The sequence below is a fragment of the Aulonocara sp. 'chitande type north' Nkhata Bay genome, linkage group LG14 (assembly GCF_057382095.1).
Source record: "Aulonocara sp. 'chitande type north' Nkhata Bay isolate Kocher_YH1m ecotype deep benthic linkage group LG14, A_spYH_male_GT1.1, whole genome shotgun sequence".
Classification (NCBI taxonomy): domain Eukaryota; kingdom Metazoa; phylum Chordata; class Actinopteri; order Cichliformes; family Cichlidae; genus Aulonocara; species Aulonocara sp. 'chitande type north' Nkhata Bay.
The window spans coordinates 33,709,079-33,732,928 of record NC_141357.1 but is presented as its reverse complement, the minus strand read 5'-3'; the positions used below and the strand labels follow the sequence as shown (position 1 = coordinate 33,732,928).

The 23,850-nt window shown below is 37.4% G+C and overlaps 1 protein-coding gene across 11 annotated transcripts in view; it reads right to left on the bottom strand.

The window, feature by feature from the left end:
* Positions 1-1,582: 1,582 nt before the first annotated feature.
* The window catches only part of nectin1b (nectin cell adhesion molecule 1b), a 172,645-nt gene continuing 150,377 nt past the window's right edge, over positions 1,583-23,850 (bottom strand). For 5 of the 11 annotated variants that reach the window (XM_086262186.1, XM_086262192.1, XM_086262189.1 and 2 more), the window contains one exon: positions 1,583-4,473. In XM_086262186.1, coding sequence (XP_086118312.1) covers positions 4,240-4,473 — 234 coding nt within the window. In that variant the 3' untranslated portion in view covers positions 1,583-4,239. Of the gene's footprint in view, positions 4,474-6,101; positions 6,150-18,614; positions 18,802-23,850 lie in introns of all 11 variants that reach the window. The other 6 variants (XM_086262187.1, XM_086262193.1, XM_086262198.1 and 3 more) reach the window with 3 other exon arrangements.

The window sequence follows — 23,850 nt, the reverse complement described above, 5'->3', positions numbered from 1 at the left end:
GCAAAGTTATCGTTTAAAGTGCCTGTAAGTCATTAGAGGCCATAGTGAAAAAGCCACTGAGTGCTCCTAAATAAATTCAGGAAAAACTATGTTATGCACTCAAAACTATGATTTGGATGTGGTGTACGTATCAGGAAATAATATGTTACTCGCCAACACTCTAAGCAGAGCATATCTTCCTGAATGTCCACCATTAATATGGTCTCTCATTTAGTACAGGACAGCAGATAATACAGATTCTCATTCAAAGGATACAGCAGGGATGGCTAAATGATAAAGTAAAAAAAGCAAGTGAAATGAGGCCATACTGTATTTGCAAAACGCAATAGTATCCAGATGTGAAGCCTGATAATGTCAGGAGAAAGTTCATTTATCGTTTACCATCCTCACATCTTGGTGTGGAAAGTTGCTAGAGAATGCATCTACTGACATGGCATGAATGACCAGATAAAGACATATACAGCCAAGTGTGATATCTTCAGAGTGGTAGGCTTCACACAACCAATAGAAACCCTCCTTCCATGTAAAATGCCAAGCAGTCCATGGACAAAGATGGGATTGGATTTGTTTTCATTTGACAACAGAGACTACTTTATCAGCGTAGTTATTACCAATATTTTGGTAATAAGCAATAGACAGTTAACCAGACACAAAGTCTACTACCATGATAAAGAAACTGAAAGCTCAGATAATGGATCTCAATGTACATCTCAAGAATTCCAGAGATTCAGCAGACTGTGGGAAAAACAATTGCTCCCATGGAGCAATGATAAGACAGAATCTTCCATAAAGGTAGCTAAAAGACTCTTGTTGCAAGTTGCAGGAGAGGATCCCTATCCTGTACTATTAGATCACTACAATCACACATTATCATAAGGTCTGGAAACCAGTGCAGCTCAGAGACGACTCAGACACCATGCCAGAATACTGTTGCTAAAAAACAAACAAAACAAGACTCCTGCACATCATGATCTGAAAAACAAACAGCACCAGAGTACCTGGTACAAATTATATGCTAGAAACCAGGTGACTGTGTGAGAGTACAGCCACTGGAACCTCACATACACTTGAGATTAGGTTGGATACTTAAGTCCATCGACACCGGGTCCTGTGAAGTCCAAATGGACTCTGATGGTGTGCTAAGGAGAAATTAGAGACATGATTAAGAGTGGACACAAGGCAAAGTCTATTCAGAAATGTGTCCTTTGTTTCAAACAGTTTTTTAATCCTTACTGCCTCACTTTCATTCTTTCTTTCTTTTTTTTCTTTCTCTCCACCAAGGTGAGGAAACTTCCTGATTGGTTAGGGACTTTCTTTGAGGAGCCTGTGGATTTTCTATGCCTGTATGGACCCAGTCAGTCCAGCAAGATGCATGTTAGGTTAAATGGTGATTATATCGAAAGTGGTGTGGATATTGTCTCTGCTATAAACCAGTAACCTGCCCAGCATGTTCCCTGCCTCCTGCCTCAGAACAGTAAGCTGCAGCCTCCCCCCATCCCCAAGTTGTATATGTGACAGTAAAACACTAAAAAAACGTGTTGTACTGGCAATAGTTACAACAAAAATAAAAACAGCAATAATGTTTAGTTTGTGAACTTTAATGTTAAATTGCATGATTTTTTTTTTACACACATCAGATACATTGTTAATATTTACATCGACATAACTCAAATCTCTAAAAACAAATAGAAGAAAAACAGGTTAAACTGTTGAACTTTCTTTCATTATTTCAGTCAAAAGAGCTTATAATCATAATATTTATTTGGGTTTTACTATTCCACAAATGTGCAATGAATGTCAAAAGAAATGTGATGTAGGCTTCCTTTACTGTATATGAATATTGTAAATTGTAAAAAAACAAACAAAAACAAAACAAAAACAATAGTAATAAAACAAAATGTTACAGTCTTACAAAACACAAATCAAAACATGGCAATCATTGTCAGGACATCAAAAAGGAACAGAGTAAAAATGTATATATTTTTTATGGATGTAAAGCCCAAATTCTAGCATATTATATAGTATGTAGTAGTACTTATCAATAATAATAATAATACTAATAATAATCATAATAATAATAATAAAAAAGGAAGGATCTCTTGAAGATTAAATGTGTCACAAAAAGACAAAGATGTGTGTAAGTGTCTTTTCTCACAGCAGGTACAGCGATAACAAACTCCTTCAGTGGTTCAAACCAGATACCACTGCTTAAACTAAATGCTAGCACACATATCAAGCCATTGCAAGACAACAAGGTGAGCACAGGAGAAAGTCTCACAAGTTTTACTCTATTCCATTTACCATCACCATTAAGAGTAAACACTAAATTACCTTCAACACCTCAAGGTTTTTTTTTCACATCGAGCACAAACACAAGTATTTTCTTTTCTTTATTTTTTTTCCAAACATACATCTGACATGGCAAAAAATGTGAACTTTCAGTTTATGCTAATTTTCTGTGTCTAGAGGGCTTGCGTGTAGGAGGCGGTATCCTGAAATTGGCTCGTCAAGCATGTTAGCTTATGTATGGTCTGAAAGTAACAGTGTAAAATGGACTATGAAAATATGTGGAGTGTTATCATATATAACTGAGTATTGTCTAAAAAAATACAGTAGCAAGCTTTTATCTTCGGTTCCTTAGATTGATTTAAACTTATTTAGGTTATATTAGTACAAATCATATTTAAAAAATATTTAAATATGTTAAGTGGCTGGGCTGTCCTTGAAAAAGCCTTTTCACTTTATCCATGATTTGTTTTTTCCAGGACAACCCTTGTATGTGATTGTCTTCACCTTTTACCCGCACCAGTTAGTTGATAACTCTGAACGAACACAACCTAGAGAACAAGGAATATTTGGTCCAACTGTGGCCCACATTTGCAGATTTCTATGGACCATATTTGACCTTGACTGACTTCACTGATTCAGGAATGACCCTGCCTGCCTCAAATCTACCTCAAGTTTACTTTATGTGATCCAGGGGTCGGGTTTGCCTTGACATTTGAGCAAGATATTTACTATAACCCATACTAAGCCCGGCTCATGATTTGCGGGCCATATCTGTCCTACACAATACTTGGTAGAGCCTTAGGTGACAAAAAGTCATCCAGATTAGGCCCAAATGCATCTGCTATCTGAGAATGGACCCATGAAGTAATGAACCTCAAACCAACCTCTGAACACGTTTTCGTATAAAGATATGATTAATACAGCATATGGTAAACGGATAATGTAAACTGGGAAAGCGTAGCAAGTTGCCAATCAAGTATGTTTTTATTTCCCTTCAGATAATTTTAATGTAATTGCTAGCGTGAAAGCAAATGGACAAAAAAATCCAAGAAAAACTATGTCTTTGGCAACTACTGGTAGATGACAATGAAAATAACAGTAGCCTGAAGGGAAGGATAATGAGACATGGACAGTGAGCAGAAAGTAGGTACTGTTGGATCTCAAGCCCTTTGTTTTTCTTCTTAGCTAATGAGGATAACATTCTCTTCTAACAGTCCAAAATAGCCAGTCAAACTTCATAACAGCAAAGCAATTATGAAACGTAATGAAGGATCCAGCTGAAAGACTGCCAATTCACCTCTTCACATAACAGCCCAGTCATTAACCGTCATTAAAGGGGTAGTCCATGTCATTACAGATTGATAATTAGTTTTACAAATTAATTGGCATTTCTTATATTTTTTTTAGTCCACCAGTAAACACCTGATCACACATACATTATAGTATATGACTTTCAAAGAAGCAAGCATATGATTGACAGACAGAATACAAACAAAAGAACCACGTTGCTATAAAAGGTCACTACCACTGTGGGAGATGTAAAAAAAAAAAAAAATAGAGAAAACATTTTGAGTGGCATATTCTGTACAGACAGTTGGCAAAACCCAAAATATTCAAAGGTGAGGAGGCAATAAAAAGCAAACAGGATGAGTGGGCACATGTGAAGGGTAAAGGATTGAGTGGTGGAAGAGAGTAGCTGGTGGCGAGGATGCTAACATCACGAGATAACTGGGGCCCTATAGCTTCAGTGGAGCAAGCAGCACACAATACACAGGGGATTGAGGGACACTTTCATATGGCAGGGGGAAGCCCACAAGTGTTTTAAGCCTATAGAGGAAACAGAAGCGAGGTGGGGATAGATGCACATCTGTTCAGCAGAGCTTTGTTTTTCACGAAGCATTTGTGGCACTATCATGTTGCCTCTCGCTGAGATAATAGTTACGTGGCATGTCACACAGATTGCTCCTTTGGGAAAGTGAATGGAGCTCGAGGGCCGTGGGTGGGGAAGCTCGTGTTGGAGTACATGGGCTCGTTGGAGGGGTGCTGAGTGTAAGGGTGCTGAGGCAGGAAAGTAACAGGAGGGTGAGAAGGCTGAGACTCGGGGAATTGTTCCATGTTGCAGACACGTTGGTAGCTCATATATTCAGCTGGGTTCAAAGGCTCTTCTGGATGCCTCCCAGAGTCCTGTGTGGAGACGGAAAAAAGAAGAAAATACTGCAGGGTCACAAAGTTTTTGATGAGAGTTGACTGAGCGACTTCACAGTAATACAGAACCATACACAGCAGAGCAGCGTCTTTTGAAGTACTCAAGCATTTTATGTCTTTAAATGATTTGGGCATGTCACACTTCTGCCATGTCACATATGCACAACACAACTCTTTGCACCGAGGGCCCTATATTCATGAATCACAAAGCTGCTGATCCTTTATTATAGAAAAATACAGAAATAAAATATCTTTCAATTGCAAAATATTAGGGTCACATACAGGAAAAGATAAGAGTTATCACATTTTAAATTCAAAATTTTATTCTTGATTTTTTTTCCTCAACATTTTAACTTTTTTCTTTTAATTTCACCACCTTCACAAGATTTAATTATGCATTGTCAAAATCTAAAAATAGTCTGTCTATAGTTTAAAAACTCTCCATAACATGGTTCAAACCTCTTTGACTCTAACTTACAAAATTATATTTATGTTAATAATCAGTGAGCCACTGATTTCACAGACCAAGACAAATTATTTATGCTGTTATCATCTTATAAAGTGTTTCTTTATAAATAAATGTCTACACAGAACAGCATGAAGTGTTTTGGTGTTGTAGTCTATCCTGCTTTTGTCAGTTTTTATGAAACAAAAACAGCCATTATTCTGATGTTACATGATGTTGTCAGAAGGGTCTGATTGTTCATCTGCTTTTTACAATGAAATGCTCTAAGTGCTACTTATAAAGCTTATAATGGCACTAAGATCTCTGATAGAGCAGCAAGTCTGCCTTCTCAGCATGTCAGTCACTTTGTTATCCTTGAACTGGGAATTTGGCTCCAACTTGGGAGTCGATGAGTTAGAATCAACAAATTCAGCTGGCAGAAAAGATGCAACTTTGGTATTTATTTTGTATTAAATAATAATTTAATTAGCACTTTTTTTAGGTTCATCCTCATTATAAACATCATTGATAGTGAATAAATATGTTGTGTATGTACTTCACACTTTAATATCTGCATAAATGCGATTTCCCGACAGAAAAGGCAATTATACACCTACTTGTGGGTGACATTGACAGGTTAGATTTACCTCACTGAATATTCTGCATTACCATCAGCAATCCCTTTACTAAATTAAATTGTGTGCCAACATGTGATTTGGTAGGTGGGAAGTCAAGTTTCAAACATCATAATTGTTTTCCGCTGTTACATTTGTTGACACTCCTTCCCAGAATGCTCCCTGTCCAATTCAACAGATTAGGGTTTTTTTAAAATAGCACAAGCAGATGAAGCCATGAACTCACCACAGTACACCACAGAAACAAAATTACCTTAGTGGCAGTATAACATTACCAGTCATGAATATAGTGCCCTCAGCACTGAGCTGTTTTGGGGGACTCTGAGAAATTAAATTTCTAGCTTTTTAAAGAACGTTAATTGAAATCACTGAAAACCTTAAGCAGCTCTAAATTAAATAGTGTTTTTAAAAGATCTTGGATGTGCTTTGAAGTGAGGCGATTATAATAAAAATGAAATGAGGTGGTGAATAGAAGACATGCAAAAACAAAACAAAATGATAAGAATGATAGTGAAAATGCAACTTACGAATAATCGTCAAGCATCTCTACATCTACGAAAACGATGATCCCAACTCTGTAAATATTGTGGTGGAGCAACAAAACCAGAAGGAGACTTAAACCTGCCTACAAATCATTGCATTCATCAAAACAAAGTATAAAATTGATAACTCCATTACATGAAAAGCTAGCCCAGCAGAACAAATAAATATAGTAAAATGGATAAAACATGAGGTACACATCGAGGAACTGTTAATAAGCAGGCAACCAGCACAATGACACACAAAAAAAAGATTTTTCAAATAGCATAACGTAAACCTCTGTATTGCTACATGTATGATATTTTGAGAGACAAAAGATGCTGTAATAGTAAAGCAAGGGGAAGCTGTTAATGGTGACAGTGTGAGAACTAAGCTTGTGTGAAGGTGAACTGGATTTTTCACAGCATAAGACATGCAAGTAAACCCCTCTTGACACACATGCGGCAGACATTGGCAGAAGCGTCTGAAAAGCTTATTTGTTTCAGGTCAGTATCAAGGACCACTGAAGATGTTAAGAAAACTTTCTACTTTGTCACGTTATTAATTTCTTTTGTGTGCAGAAAAGACCTTGGTGATATCAAGAAAAATTAAAAGCAGCAGTCTGAGGAGCAGCTTTTCCATCTTAAAGGCTTGTCTCAAGACATTTGGGATTTAGATTTGAAACTTTAGCAGACGTCTGTAGAAAAAGTCTGATTCAATGTTAGGTATTGTCCCTTTGAAGAGAAATACACCCTGCCTAATTCAAATACACTCTTGCACGAGTAAAAACCCTGAATTCTAAATTTGTAGGCTGAATAAATCAGAGATTATTTGATTTTAAAAAAAAAAAAATTCCCCTCTTGCCCCTGCGGGCGGTCTATCCTTCAAGCTCGTGTCTTCTACCAGAGGCCTGGGAGCTTGAGGGTCCTGCAGTATCTTAGCTGTTCCTGGGACTGCGCTCCTCTGGACAGAGATCTCCGATGTTGTTCCTGGGATCTGCTGGAGCCACTCGTCCAGCTTGGGAGTCACCGTACCTAGTGCTCCGATTACCACTGGGACCAGTGTTACCTTCACCTTCCACATCTTCTCAAGCTCTTCTCTGAGCCCTTTGTACTTCTCTAGCTGTTCCTTTTTACTGATGTTGTTGTCATTTGTGATCACTACAGCGACATCAGGAAGATGGAACACGAGAAGCTTGAGAAGTACAGGGGGGCAGTGGGCTCAGAAAAGAGCTCAGACAAGAGTTATATACCATCCAGTAATTTGATTCTTACAAAGAATATTAAGTTAGCATGCAGATAACAACTGGAAACTACTAATCTGGTTATTCTGTACATTTAAACAATGACCAACAAAAAGATTAAGTAAATGAAACCAAAATGTAACAAATTTAAAATGGAAACATAAGTGGATGAGAATGGATGGAAGGATGGATGATGGGTGAAAAACATTGTGGTATGTATTTTATTATTGTATTAATTGTCTTGATTTAGCTATTTATTTATTTAAATATGTGTCAGTTAAAAATTGTGTGTCACAGCCAGTGTTGGGACTAACGCGTTATTAAGTAACGCGTTACAGTAACTACGTTATTATTGTGGTAACGAGCACGGTAACTAGTTATTATGCCAAAATCAGGAACGCGTTACTCGTTACTGGGATTTAGATAGGGTCGTTACTCGTTACTTCGTGTGGTGGCATCGCGGAGCTTCCACAGATTCAGCAACATTAGCAAGTGGTGGAGGCAGCAGGTGGATGAAGGAAAAGGGACGCAGAAGGAAAAGAGACCCAAGGCGGCCGCCGGTCCAAGTGTGAACTGAACTTCAGGTAAGAAGTTATGACCTGCAGTCTCTCTGGGTCAGATATGAACCAAGTTTAGGTGGAGTTTATTTTCGTTATTCTGACTTTTTCCGTACTGCGTGCTAGCTAGCATGACGGAGTTTCTACACAGCTGGGTGGTGCTATGAAGTTAATGATGTTGAACCTTATTTTGTTCATAAGTTATTAGAGTTGCCAGCCGTCCCGTCTGGTATTCAGAGAAAATATTACGCGTTTCTTATTGAGGTGAAAAGGAACAGTTTGTCCCGTAATTCAGCTACAATGAAAAAGGCACAAAGCTGGAGTTATTCTGTGTCTTTACGCTGCACAGCTGCCTCTTCTTCTCTCATTCTCCCCCCTCCCTCTCCCGTTTCTACTTCAATCATGAAACTGATCAATGATCAGCTGATCGGCTCTCTTGTTTGTTTATCGCCCACTTTGCGCCGAAAGAGGAAACCAGCGGATGTCGCGCTAAACAACAGCAGCACGTTTAAGCTTGATCAGCTGTTGTTAGAATTTATTTAATATTAATTTCTAGTATCAGCTGATGTTTGCTGGAGCCACAGCTGTAAAAAAAAAGCTGCTGGTCATGATATGTTTTGGTTATCTGGTGAGAGGGAAACATGAAGATGAAACCAGGAGATGTCCTTACTGGATCATCAGAGCTGAACAGGTGATGGAGAAACAGGTTTACCTTTTAGGTGACATGAATGAGTTGAAGGGAAGTTATGAACTGTTTCTGAGAGACAAATAACCCCAGGATCCTTTTTTAGGTAGCTGACAGCTGGTAACTGTGCAGGTGCGGATCTAGCAAAGTGTGGCCAAGGGGGCATGTAGGGCATTAACAGGGAATGGGGGGCACAAAGAAATACTTTTCTTTCTTATTCTCATTTAAAATGTCTCGCTTTTAAAAAATAATTATCTGAATCTTACAACAAACGATTGATAGATTGATGCATATATACCATCAAAACAGTGTACATCACTGTCACAACAGTGTTTGTTTTCATTCAAAGGCTTTATGATTTTTCCTATAATGGTGGGCCAGTTTCTAGTCAAAATGCCCGGGCCAATTTTCGGTCCCAGTCCAGCCCTGTATGCAGCTCATCTGCAGTCTGGTGTTACCTACATCTTCCTATTCAGAAGGCAGAATTTCTGAGTTCTGAGTACAATCAAAGCACCACGACTGCAGTTTTTGTGTTGGATGTAAAAGGCGGACATGACTCTGTGACGTAGGCTAGAATCATGGCAGCAGTCAATGACGGTCCAGGCGTGGGATTTCTCTCGTGGAAATATGCACGTTATCATATCCTTTCTATTGGTAGGTGGCACAGTGCACTTGTGGCAAGTAAGCAAGCTAGAAGACTGGCAAAGTTATGGAAGAAACACATTAACAAGAGAATTCTGAGTAAAACCAAAGTTACTTTCCCTAGTAACTAGTTACTTTGAAAGTAACGAGTAACTTGAAGTAACTGAGTTACTTTTGAGAGAAGTAACTAGTAATGTAACTAAGTTACTATTTTAAAGTAACTTACCCAACACTGGTCACAGCAAACACCCTGTAAAGTTGCTTTTGCACCTCCATATATTTAAAAAAAAGAAGAAGAAGAAGAAAAACTCTATGCAGGCAGTCTGTTTTCCCTGTTTTTGTTTGAGCTGCATTATCCATCCACAAATTCATGCTTCATGCTTGGTCTGCACCTGTCATAAGACGTATGCACTGCACAGGTCACCAGTCTATCTCAGGGCTAACACAAAGAGACAGCCATTCACTCTTATGTCCACACCTTCAGCCAATTTAGAATCATCATTAAACTCCTGTATGTCTTTGGAAAGTTCCAAATGTGCAAAAGAAAAATCATAGAAAAATCATAGAAAAGTACTCTTGCTATGATTAACCAGACATTTTTTCTTTCTGTCCCAGACATTCTAGAATTGATTTTCAATTATAAAAAAAGACTGTTTAACATTGGAAGAGCAAGGCTTTGATGCTTGTATTTAGAACTTTAAAATATCACTGCAATTTGTAGATTAAATAACTCAAATGAAGGATACCAGCAAACAAAAATCGAACGTTTATTAAAGGTAGCAAAGAGAACATTTTTAGAGAACTTTTTATACGCATAAGGTAATCAGGGAAACTCAAAGCAAGACAAAAGAGAAAACTGACTATTAAAGTACAACATTAATGGACAAGAGGATTCAACTAAACACAGAGACATGAAAACACACTAAAATGATAGAAACACAAGGGAAGCTAGGATGAAGAACTTAAAGCACAAAACAAAACAATGAAAATCACACAACAGACCTAACCAGAGATTTCAAATATTACAAATGATCAGACTTATTGTGGAATACAAGGAAATCAAGACAGGAACACAAAACTGAACGTTAAACAGTGACTCAAGATTAAATCAAAATGGTGACAACAAAAAAACAGACACACATAGACACACACTTTTTTTTTGTTAAATTTATGCTATTTTTTCCACTTAATGGTGACTCTGAATAGAGGCCAGTTTGAAAGCATCTTTTCTGTTGCTAACAAATTCCAGAGTTCCATTAAACTGCTGGGCAGTGAGCCCAGGAGTTTTCATGATTTAGGAAAATTGCCTATCTGAAGCTGTGTAATGATTTTTGAAGGGAAATTAAATGCAAAGGTCATTTATGGAAAATACTTTTTTGGAATTAAGATTTAAAGGAGTACAAGACATTTTTATCAGCCTACTTATCAGAGTTATTTCCCCAATCAAAGTGTGTTTAAATAAGGAATGGCCATTACTCGAGGTATTTACTGCCCACAAGTCCTGTCTGAAAAATGGGATCCTGAACATTACAATTAAACGTTTAATAACAAGATATTTAATAAGCTCACACTTAACATTAGCTTAGATTATTCTTTATTTTTAATTGCTATACTTCTCGATAGTTTCCATATCTGTGTTTTTCAGTAATGGTTAAACAATTAATAATAAAATAATATTGGAGGAACTCAACATTTAAATAACGTCACTGGTTACAGTTTCTTTTTTTTAATATATCTTAAATACATTGACCAGAAACTTTTGAGTGTACAGCTCAAAATTTAGATGTACAGCTTATAGGTAATAGTTGTAAGTGTAACGTATATATCTCAGCATTAATATAGAACAAGTTAACAGTGAGTTGAAACACAGTGTGTTTATTTCAATTCTATCTTTTTGGTAATTTAACTGTAGTGCATTTGTTGCTTAAGCCTAGTTCTGGTGCTATAGGTCAGAACGACAGTGTGTAGTAGTCTGTATAGGCGGGGATAAGGGTCACTCATAGACACAGAAAGTCTATAAATGAGACAAGGTTGTTCCCAAACCCTGAAACTGCATCTAAGCTAGATGACAGAAGCCAACTGAAAACCTTCAACATACCTATGCTCTTCTTTCTTCCTGTCATGTGAGCAGAAGCAGATTGAACATTTGATGAAACAGAGATAGTACATCTGCAGTTAAATGTAGCTTTCCCTTCACTAGACTTGATCATGAATTGAGATTGTACCATTGTCCCTTATTTCAGGCTACCATGATTAATTTTATCTTCGCTACTTTAAACCACCTTAATTTGACATTTTTATTACAGTTTGTAGTTAATAAATGTACCTTGCATTGCACTGGCTGGGTGAATTAAAATAATTAACATAAAATAATTAACATAAAATTGTTACACTGAACATTACAACCTTAAAGTAAGCTTGAAGTAGAATGTGTATGTTTTCCTTTTTATAAAGAAAAAATAAAGACATTTCTTGGAGCTGTTTCACATTAAAAGTCGACATGCTTTGTTTCGGAGAGCGCTGCACATTGCACCATCAGTCACCATTGATCCATCGTTTCACAAATTACACATCTTACTCGTTCCAGCATTTAATTGAAGAGTAATTGGATTTATTGACCCTTGTGGTTTGATTTATTCCCATGTTGCTCAGCATCTGTGCTTCAGGCCACGTTCACTCCAAAATAAAACATTTGTCAAAAGTCTGTAATTCAACACAGTAATACAGCTGATATTTATGGTTTTGTAGAGTTCACTTAAACTTCCAGTATCATTTTATTCCCCTTGAGGAAAAAAACATGCACTGTTGGCAGTGTAAAAGAAAGACAACCACAGCCTGCCTACCAGCGCTGGTTTTGTCTAGCGTCACTATCCAGACAGCTAAGGCCAGAAAGAAGAACAAGAAGACAACAACAAGCACATAAGATGCCCTATTGTATTTAAACATAATAAACATAAACTACATCAGGAAACAGAAAAGGTCAAATTAAGTGGATATTTTTAAAAAGGAGCATCAATAGCTTTGACAGTATGGTTCTGTTCAAACAAACAGTTTGAAAACAATAAAAAACAAAGCTAATTGTGTTACCAGTTTCACAATTATTTCAAAACTATTGCAAGAAGTGTTTTGGAGGATTTGGATAATAGTGGAAACAAGCATTTGAAATGTAAAACTTCAAAAGCTATTTAAATTATTTTACACTATAATTGGGTTATACTCATAGGAAAGTCAGACTTCTAACTTTGTTTAAATGTAAAGCGAAAGCGCACAAAAAGAACCATCACCTGTGCATACTTAAAAAATGAACGCTAATCTAAATGAAATCTGATTCACCTTGAAGTCATTTTAAGCACCGGTATATAAAGAGTAGATAACATAACCTTGGAGAATGATGGCACAAATAAGTTTTCATATCTGATAATGTAATAGCTCTGTCAAAGCCAGCGGATGCTAGAAAAATACAATCAGGCTGTGATTAACAGTTCGCTGATTTATTTCACTGATTACTTCTAAATCATAGGCCAAAGGTGAACTGCACAGGCAGAAAATGAAATGATAATGTTGTCACCCTGGATATAAACTAGTGGTTGAGTCTCTGGCTCAGCAAACACAGATTTTATTGAATGGTGTAACCCCGTGACTGGAGCCAGCCAAGACAAGGCTTATTACAAACAGGGAATGTCAACAGGCATTTCCCCAGAGAAGTTAATGTTGGAACAGCGGGCCATCCGTTATAGAGCTGCTGACTGAACGTGTTATATAAACTAACAGAAGAAGTAAATCAATAAACATTAATTTTTCTGCTTTGTCTCAGAACTGTGGAACGTGAATGTTGAACAGATCCAATAATCTGTTTCGCTCAGATACCAGTTTTCAGATACTGTAATCTACTGTTTTTGCCCAGTGCTGGAAAAATGCGTTGACTTCTAGTTTTGTAAAAATGTTATTATTATGATTACACACTTCTAACACTACAAATGGTAATCCTTTGCGTTTGTGTCTATATTTCATAACCATTAAATACCAAACAGCGGTTTCAGTCATCACCCCTTTGGGCAGGCGGGCGGTAAGGATCTAAGATTTATGAAAATCTTGTGAATGCAATAACTCGAGAAGAAAGACACCCAGGGTTTTCAAAATGATACCCTCAGTGTCTCCACTAAAAATCAAGGGTGAGTCAGAGTCTCAGTGACCTCAACCTAACCCACTAAACAGTGAACGTCAGATGTGCGGATCATGTCTACATTGGGTCCGTCGGTCCATGACCAATTTGGCACATCTATACGATGTCCAAACTAGGTCCACAAGATGTCCAACCATGAAACAACTTTAATGTCAGTGTGATGCTCAACACTTGAACTTTGGACTTATTCATTTTTCTGGAAATCATCTGGATGTCTATGACAGGTGCAAGAAATTTACATGATTAATGATTAATATCAATATTGTTCTTATCAACATAATACATTTGAATATGGGTTATATATAAAAAAGTACATGTGGGTATTTTTGGGGGGTTATTTTACATTTTGCTGTTTTTCTTCTACTGGTTTCTTTTATTTCAATTATTCAAATTATTTGTTTGTAACCAGTTTAAAAATGTCATTTATGTGTTGAAATATTAAAAACATTGAAATCCATGTTAAAATATAAAATAAAAATGTTTAAAATATTTAGAAAAATGTTAGGCTTCCTTTTAAAAGGAATATGATATGTTTAACAAGTTTAAAAGAGCATTTGCATTATATTTGGTTCATTTTCACAAGTATCCTGTTTTCTTGTGAAGACCTTTCTAAGAGGAAGTAAATGTGGTTGTGATCAGTAGCAAGACTGAGAGAGGTTGTGATGAAAAGTATGAGAAGATTGTGCAAGTGTGTATGAACTGGATTATCTGCTCGACAGTCTTTGTCGATACACACATTTTGCAAACTGCCTTTGAGAAACTCGGGACATGCTCCATGCAGAAGCTCACTTTTTTTAGTGTCAAGAGCCCGCGCCATCTTGGAGACGTCTGCTGATCACTCTGCATTCCTTCACACATAACTGTTTCAGTACATAAAACATGGGCCTACAAAGACTATATAAGCAGCATTAAAACAAGGTTTAAAATGAGTCAAAGTCTGGCACTGAAAACATGTCCACAACAAACACATTTGGACTATTAGTAGCCAGTACACGGAGGTCCTACGGACCTCAACACTAGACGTTCAACAGATGTAGAAAAAAAAAAGACACCTGGAAATACAAAACAACCCCCTCAGTGGACCAAAATGTATGTCCAAAATGACTTACAAAAGATATCACTCGGTAGTCACTTTGCACAGTGGAAAAGGTCAGAGGTCAGGTTTTCTAAAACTCTTGTGAATGCTATGATTCAAGTAAGATGTTATCTAAGATTTTGATACTATATCTACTGAAAACTACATCTACTAGGAGGCAGAGGGATACCACTGGCCACAATATTCACAATATTTTTAAAAGTTATGATACTTTGACACAAGACTTTCTTTCTTTCTTTCTTTCTTTCTTTCTTTCTTTCTTTCTTTCTTTCTTTCTACCATAAAACTAATACACTCTTTACATTTTTCCACTTACAGGATGTGAGTGTGATAAAGATTTTGAGAACCCAAAACCAGAAATAATTGTATTTAACTGTGGATATTTTTTGGACGAATTCTTCCAGCATGCAGCTGCCAAAGGTTTAATACCAAAGATAAGTCTTGGGTGTTAGTAAAGACTTGGCTCCACATCAAAGCCGGGGTACTGTATGCAAGAATATTGAAATCTGTAATTTATTTAGCCTTAATCTCAGGATGGTGCAGTAGCACATTTTATTGATATACTGTCTATTTGGTAACAAAAAAAAATAATGCTATCTTTTTTCAAATTTCAACTGGTTTTAATCCACATTTAAATATTTACCGGCATCTACACTAAATAGACTATGTTTCTTTTCTCTTATGCAAATAGGTTCTTAGGCTTAAAATCTTACTGCACTACACAAAATACATGAGACCATTTCTCAGTACATTTAGTGCACCCTTGCAATAATAATGTGTACTTAAACTGTCAGTGCTACTGATGCTTCTGCTAGACTAATTGTCTGGTAATTTACAAACAGTTGCTACTAATACTCTACTGGCTGCTTGTTATGTAGCTTTTGATTAGCCTTGCCCCCACCTGACATTCACTTGTAGGCCCCGACTTTGTTGGTAGTTTATTGTTGTCACTCTCCAATCTCTGCTGGGCTGGGCTGCATTGCATGACTGCTTGCCTGAAGTAATCCTTTGTCGTCTCTCTCTCTCTTTTGCTAATATAAAATGTGTAATGCAAGTCCAATCTTTTTTGTTACATCTCTGGCCATCTCTGCACTCACTCAGAACAAATTTGAACAAGTTTTATGCTCCCTGTGTAGAAATATAGAAATATCACTATAGTACTTTCTTCAGACTTTGTCCAAACAGTGTAAGTTAGAAAAAACTAATAATACATACAAATACAACACTGTGCAAAAGTGCCATCATCATTTCTTTATGCCTTGCTTTGAAGGATAGGCATTAGTTGCTTTTTCTCTCGTTTTCAGTGCAGTCCTTGTTTTTTTTTTTTGTTTGTTTTGCCACCTAGAACTGACCTATTAAAATATTTCAGTATAAAAATGGCACCTCACTCAAGGGATGAACCCATTTTGTGTCACATGCATTACAAACAACTTACTTAACTATAAATAAGTAACTCATCATAATCATTCTGCAAAAACATTTTTGTCCATTTCATCAGTTGAATAAAACATGCACAAAGATAAAAAGTATGCACAAAAACAGAAACACAATTTTTGCACCAACAAGATGATGGCTAAAGCATTACTAGCTGGAAATTTGGCATGTCTTCGCCTGATGTACAGTGTGTCCTTATAAAGTGCGAGGAAACTGGACAAGTGGGGCACAAAAGAATAAGTGTCGGGCCTTCAAAACTATCTATAGCCGATGGACAGTACTTATAGTAACTCTTTAAAATACAGTGGAAGCTCTGTCAGGGTTTGGGCTGAATTTCAGTCAGTGGTGTTGGAGAAATTGATGGAATTATGGGCTCCATCAGATTTTTTACTTACCATGCAAAGCCATCTGGAAAGAGTATAAATGGTAATGGGTTTATTTTTTAGCATGGAGTACTAGTGAAATAAAATGATGCCTGGAGAGAAACACAGAGGTCTGGGCACAGAGTGAAACACAGTGCCCAGACCTCAACATCTTTTAATCCATCTGGGATCATCTTGACAGAGAATGGAGCCAAAAATGGTCAGCATCCAATGAAGAGTACATTGGAAGTCCCTTCATAAACCCTGGAGAACTATACCTGAAGACTACTTAAAAATGATAAGAAAACTTGTATAAGTTCATTCAGGCTGTGTCGAAGGATGAAGGTGGTGATAGCAAATACTGACTTTCAAGTTTGTTATAATTGTTCCTTTTCTTGTTTTACTAGCAAAAAAAACCCAAAAAGCAGTATGGCTTAAGAATATGGCACAGTCCATTGGATAATTTAGGAAAGAATAGAACAGAGTAGCATTTTATTATCATTGTACATGTATGATGACATATGGAATAAATTAGGAAATTTAAATAAATTCATAAAAACATTTTATAGTAAAATTATTGTCACTCTCCCAGTCTATGCAATGCAAAGTTTGCTCTGCATTTGCAGGGACAGGCTAGTTTACTCTACATTCAAAAAATGAATGTGTTCCATCTGAATTGTCAAACTGAAGCACATTTTCTCTGTGTTGTTTTATTATTGTGCTGAAAAACTGACAGACAAACTCTTCCACAACAGAACTTTTAGTTTAACTGAACTGTTATGTGTGGGTCTATTTATTGATGGCACACATTTTAATTTACCCTTGTTGTCACATTGGGTCATCAAGGGGCAAATAATTAGAAGTAGATGAGCCCAGCTTCTTGTCTCCTGGCAACAAGCTAGACTCCTCTGTTTATTGTCGTCTTTTATTTGTTTTAGTGTAAGACATCACAGAGCGTCTGGGTTGAGAAAAATGTTTGTTATTTACGGACATCACGTCCTGTGATTTCTGGCTACTTAGCTGCTCAAAATTCAAACAGTATCTCCTGATACCATCTGGGGCTGCCAGTGAGTGAATACCTAATGTAGCTTTAAATATGTTGCTCTCTAGAGATGTCACACCTGCAAATTACTTCAATAGTAAATCTGAAATTGCAGTTTAGGGCAACAAGTAGTAATAATGGTGCTTCTGTTATCACATAAAGATTCTCATTCCAGCTTTGTTAACTAATGCAAAACATTCATTTTAAGATGTGATTTCTCAAAGCTTTTGTGTGCAGTAATGCATTTTATATCTACATTTAGCTCATTTAGCTAAAATTTTGAAAAAAAAAACAAAAAACAAGTAAATCCTGCAACAGTGTTTTATGAACACACATTTTGCACTACTTCTCTTCATGCCTTTAACCTTGAAGCCTCCTGGCTTGGCTGAACAACAACTTGCAGAAACACACAGAAACCAGTCTAACCACTTTAGCAGCACGGCGATTTGTGCCCCTGTTCCACTTTCCTGTATGCGTATAAGGAGTATTTCAAGTGGTGTAGATGACTGTTTGCATGTGATGGAAGGATTTCTCCCAGCTGTCTTGATTTGGGTACAGATCAGACATCAGAGCAGAGTCTTGTAGATGAGAGCATGTTTCCTCTGCTACCAATCAGGGCTGTCAAGTGTGTCATAATCACTTGACAACCACCTTTGGCGTGTGCGCAACTGCTCAAAAAAGGATTTTACATATGATATCTTCAATATTTTACATTATTTTGCCATTAAGTCAAAAAAGTGACATAAAAACAGACTACAGAACTATTTCATTTTGTTTTTATAAGACCAGAGATGTTCAAAATCCCAAACGTTTTTCATGCAAAATAGTCATGCTGCTAAATCTCGCACATTATGGACAGGAATGCTCTACAGATTTCTCTGGAATCAGACTTCATGCATAAAGAGACTAAAAGGAGCATCAAGAAAACATGAAGAAAAGGAGTTAAAAATTGCTTTGTCTTTGCCAGCGAGCCATATTTTGCATGACATTTTGTGAAAATTATAGAGCACTTGTGTGGCTGATCTTATATTCTCTCACTACAATGTGCTTTTCAATTTCTGCACCACACGTCTCTGCTCGAGTGCTGTTGTGTTAAATGACACCCTAAAAATCACTCTGATTCAATCAAACTTTCTGAAGAGCAACATAGGGGATATCAAAAGATGACCAAGGCTGAAGAGGAAGGTAGACAAGGGAACCATGTGGATCATATAAAGGAAGGTCAGTGCATGTGAAAAGGGTATGAATGAAGGGATGGAGTGCATTGGTCTGTATACCTTGAGGCCAAAGTCTGAGGGGAAAGGCCTATAATGGCATGCGTTAGTGTGAGCTAGGCTGGATGGTTGCATACTCGACAAGATCCCCAGGGCCAGTGTGAGCAGAGCTTCGTGGGCTTGGAGAGGAGGCCAAAGCTGCAGTATCCAGCTCCGCATACTGGACATCACAGTCCTTGTGGCCAGAGTTCTGGAGACAAGAGAGGCGAAAGTGTGTGAGGAGTGAGGCAGCCAAAAAAATGAGAGTGTGAAAAAGATAGAAAGCTGACGAGAGAAAGAGAAAGTGGGAGAGAGCAAGTGAAAGGCAGACAGATGAGAAAATGGATGGCTGAAGGTTGAATGGTCGTGGGGACATTTTGAGTGTGTGAGCAGCAGTGTTAGAGTGGAAGACAAAGAAAAATGTGTGCGCATGGGGAGGAAAAGAAAACGTGAAAGGTGAAAATTATTATGACGAGCCAGCAATGGAGTCGTTGAACAGAAACTCACAACAGTGGGGAAATTATTATATATTAAATCAAAAATTAGAGATGGAAAAGAATTTAATCTTTGTTTACTATGCACATACCATTATTCTATTATTTTTCCATATTTATCCATAAAGTGTTGGCATGCGCAACAGGATCATATTTTGGTCCAGCTGCTATTTTTTTTCTTAAGATTATGTGTGCATAGCTCATCTATGTCAAAGGAGCTTGCAAAGAAAAGCGTCTGGACTTCTTTAAGTTGCTTGAAGACGTTTCACCTCTCATCCGAGAAGCTTCTTCAGTTCTAAGGTCAAATGGTGGAGAGTCCCAGATATAAACCTAGTGGGAGTGACCCCCCACAGAGGGACAAAAGGACCCCCTGATGATCCTCTAATCGCCTGAGCCAAGGTGGGAAACTGGGCGTGGGTCCCAATCAGCCAGAGTTTCGGGTGTGTTCATTGTAAAACCTGGCCCCACCTTATCATGCGAATTCCTGAGGTCAGATGGCCCAGGATGTGAGTGGGCGTTAAGGCGTCTGGGAAGGGATCTCAAAACTGGATTATAGATGGCAGAGAGTTGGTGTCGTAAACCACCGCCTCTGTTCAAAGATGGTCGCTCACAGTGGACATAGATGGCTGCTTTCACTCCTCTTTCAAACCATCTGTCCTCTCTGTCCAAAATGTGAACATTGGCATCCTCGAAAGAGTGACCTTTATCCTTAAGATGCAGATGGATTGCTGAGTCTTGTCCTGTGGAGGTGGCTCACTTTTGACCTTAGAACTGAAGAAGCTTCTCGGATGAGAGGTGAAACGTCTTCAAGCAACTTAAAGAAGTCCAGACGCTTTTCTTTGCAAGCTCCTTTGACTACAATGACCTGGATGACTGAGAACCTTCACAGACATAGCTCATCTATGTATATCCAGGAAATGATGTACATTTGATAGTCATGAAAACTGGATTCCAACGGAAACAAACACAAAACAAGCCAAACCCACCGCGGGCACGCGCAGCTCTAATGCCTGGATTATACTGAACATATGTCCATGTAATCCTTCAGACTACAATGAAACTAATAAATGTGTCCTGATCACAGTCTGAATTAACTGTTTACATTGGCAACCACGGTTACCCTGTGGCACATGGAGATACTTGCAAAGCCCAGAAGCGAGTTAATGGAGATGCTTGTGTGGCTTCCATTGTGCTGATATTTCAGTGTGCATGTAAACATAGACAAAGACCTTCATTCAACTAGAATTCGACCACTGAGCACAAAAAACAAATCCAATGACTGACTCGATGAGGAATTGGCCAAGTGGATGATTGAGCAAATGACCTTAATGGGGTGATCAATAAATGACAATGACAGCTTTGAACGCTCTTTATCCAAATCCAATAAAACAAAACACGTTGTTGCTCCATTAATAAAAATTTACAAAAAATAAAAAAGGTGATTTCGTTTATCATTTATCAATTGAAAATAGCCGAAAACTGTAGAAAACCAACATAATATCTTGTGCCCCCTTTAAAAATGTATCTTATGTAGGAAAAGTGAAAATGGATTTATTTGATTTTCCTTATTTTAATAAAATAAACAATCTAAACAGAGCTCAGATAGGCAATGATGATGAAATAAAATGTAAGTTTTTTAAAAACAGAACAACAGGGTTCAAAGTGTCTCTGAACTGATTGTACAACCCACAAACAAAATGCTTGCTGTAATGAAATCAGTGGAGTAAAATTAAGAGTGGTTAAGTAAATGCAAAGCACAAATGCACCACATCTAAAGCTGCATGGTAAAGACTTGTGAACGAGAAATGGAATGAAATGATACGTGTTGCATCAATGTACTTTAATTCCATCTGAGAAAAGATTACGTAGAAATGACGGAAGCTTTTACAGAATCTCCTGTAAATAATTTAAATCTACTTTGCAATCTCTCAACTATTGCATATTTCCCCGCCGCTCACACTCTGCACTCACTGGATATTTAAATATCGAGAGTATTTGTCATGACCGGAGTGCAATCAGGGGGAAAATTACAGCCACATTGCATTCAAAATTGGCAGATAGTGTTTTGCCCCTAGAGAATCATCATTAGTAACACTCGACGCTCAGCAGTCAATGCATGTCTTTCACAAATAGTGTTTTGAAAACCTCAGTGATACCCTATTCATCTTAAGAGCAGCCCTAAACTTCAATTTAAGTGGAATGTTATCAGAGATAAGAAATAAATCTTAGGAAGATCTACCCTTGGTGTCCAAGGATTATCTGAATTAAACATCCAGTCCCTTTGAGCATAGAATTGAAGATGATAGTTTAATATCCTTGAATAACTACACAGAAAATCAAAATCAATTCGCCCAGAGAAAAGAATGATAGTAATTGAGTTATCCCTCAAGTTCGGTGAGAAAGAGTCATTTATAAAGTGCACCAAAAATGCAAAGCAGTTTTAACAAGGTTAGCTGACAGGCTAATATATTGAAGTTGGTGGCATCAATATAACATCAGTGCGGTTTTTATTTTATTTTTTATTTGTACTATTATGCATGAGTTAGTTGGGCTTAGAACGTAACAAAGCATTTTTACCCTAATGGTTAGAGCAGTGTTTCCCAACCTTGGAGCCACGGCACATATATCACATTAGAAAAGTCACACGGCACACCATCAAACAAAAATTTCACAAAAAGCATATTGATCATTTTCCCCAACGCACCAGGTATAGCAGAATTGGCTCAGCTTGTCCCCAATATACCATTTTTTGCTTTCTTCTGAGCACTACTCATGCTAGGGCCTTTATCTGGGTCAGAATTTCCTCCAGGACCCAGGTTAGATTGATTACTTTTTCTTTTCAAATATTTAACTATTGCTATTATGCAATGCGTGGTCTCACAGCTTGACTATTATGTAATTTCTTCTCAGTCTTCTTCTCTTTTACTGGCAGTTGGCAACCTATTTAATTAGAGCAGTTGTACTGCCCTCTAGTGGAAGAGAATGCACCTGTGACTCACGCCGATTGCTTAGAGCAGCGGTCCCTAACCCCCAGGCCACGGACCGGAGTCGTTTGGTACCGGGCCGCAAGAGACTCGGGTGTGAAATTTATGGTTTTCAGGGTTGTATTTGCTTATTGTATATATATTTATTATTTATATTTATTGTATGTATTTGGTAGATAAACATAACAAAATAAAATAAATACAACAAAATAAAACGTTGTGAAAACATTGTCGGATGTAAATCTGTCCGTCGCGCAAAAAAGGTTGGGGACCGCTGACTTAGAGTACTAATTAGGTGGAACCAGATAATCTTCCATGGCACACCTGATCATTTTTTGCCCAGTGGTTGGGAAACACTTGGTTAGAGAGACAATCTAAACATTATTTCAGCTGTCTCACAGTCCACCACTTTTATTTTACCTGCTAGAGTCACTTCTGCTACCTCTAAATTGTGTAGATATGTATACTGTATATGTGTGTCTGTGTGTGTGTGTTTATGTCCTCAGAACAATAGGCTGTAGAGCTGCGGATGTTTGCCGATGCTTTGAAAAAGTGACATCTAAAGACGTGTTTGTTTGTGATGAGATCTGGTGACTGAAAGCTAAATTCGTCATATGACTTGATCCTTCGAAAAAACTATTCAGTAAACTACTAGAGCCAGTTTATTGAGGCATTGTCTTTCTGGAAGATGTTTCATAGGAAGTTAGAGGTGATCACATAGAACAACTTTATATTGATTTACAGTGACCCTTTCCTCTAACAGGACAAGTGGACCCAAACCAGAAAATATATCTAACACATTGTGTTTTAATGCAGTCTCTTGTGCTATAGTGAGACCTGTAACTCTGCTAGCTTTTTTTTTTAAACACATACAAATTATATAGTTGTGATATGTCATTTTGTGGAATGTGAAACAGTGTGACTTCTAAAGGAGTTTTCTTATTCTGGATCTGAAACGCTGGTTTTAATGCCAGGTGACAGCTATGCAGAAGTTTTATGAAACTGATATATTCTGTTTTATGAATACTGAAACAGGTAGACCTATTCTGATAAGTACCTGAAACAAAACTACGGACCTGTAAATGTGAATAGAACAGGCTCTTTACTTTAACACTCTAAATTAAATTACGATGATTTAAGTCCTTCAAAAGATATCCACTTTAGAGAAAGAAAAAATGTATATTTAATATCTAGTTTACTCTAAAACCATACTTCAAGGATTCCAGATTTTTACTGGCGTGCTCGATTAATTTCTGAATTACTGACCTTGTCAGTGACACCCAGCTCTAAGTTCATTGGTTCTTACTGAAAGCAAATGCAGACCACATTTAAATTGTTAAAAAAGGTTAATTAATCCTCTGAAACAGTTGAACACTATAGATTTAAAGCCTCCTTCCATTTAAAAATGCCTTTGAGTTACTTTGACCTTCACTGTTTAGATGATGTATATTCAGAGTTTGACAATGCAGTGAAGTTTTCTGATTTATTTGCTGCAAGTTTGTTTCTCTAGGTTAAAAGTCTGAAAAGTACCCGCAATAGGAATTGCAAGACTAGTGCCCAACTTAAATACAGTGGGGCAAAAAAGTATTTAGTCAGCCACCGATTGTGCAAGTTCCCCCACTTAAAATGATGACAGAGGTCAGTAATTTGCACCAGAGGTACACTTCAACTGTGAGAGACAGAATGTGAAAAAAAAAACCATGAATCCACATGGTAGGATTTGTAAAGAATTTATTCGTAAATCAGGGTGGAAAATAAGTATTTGGTCACCTCAAACAAGGA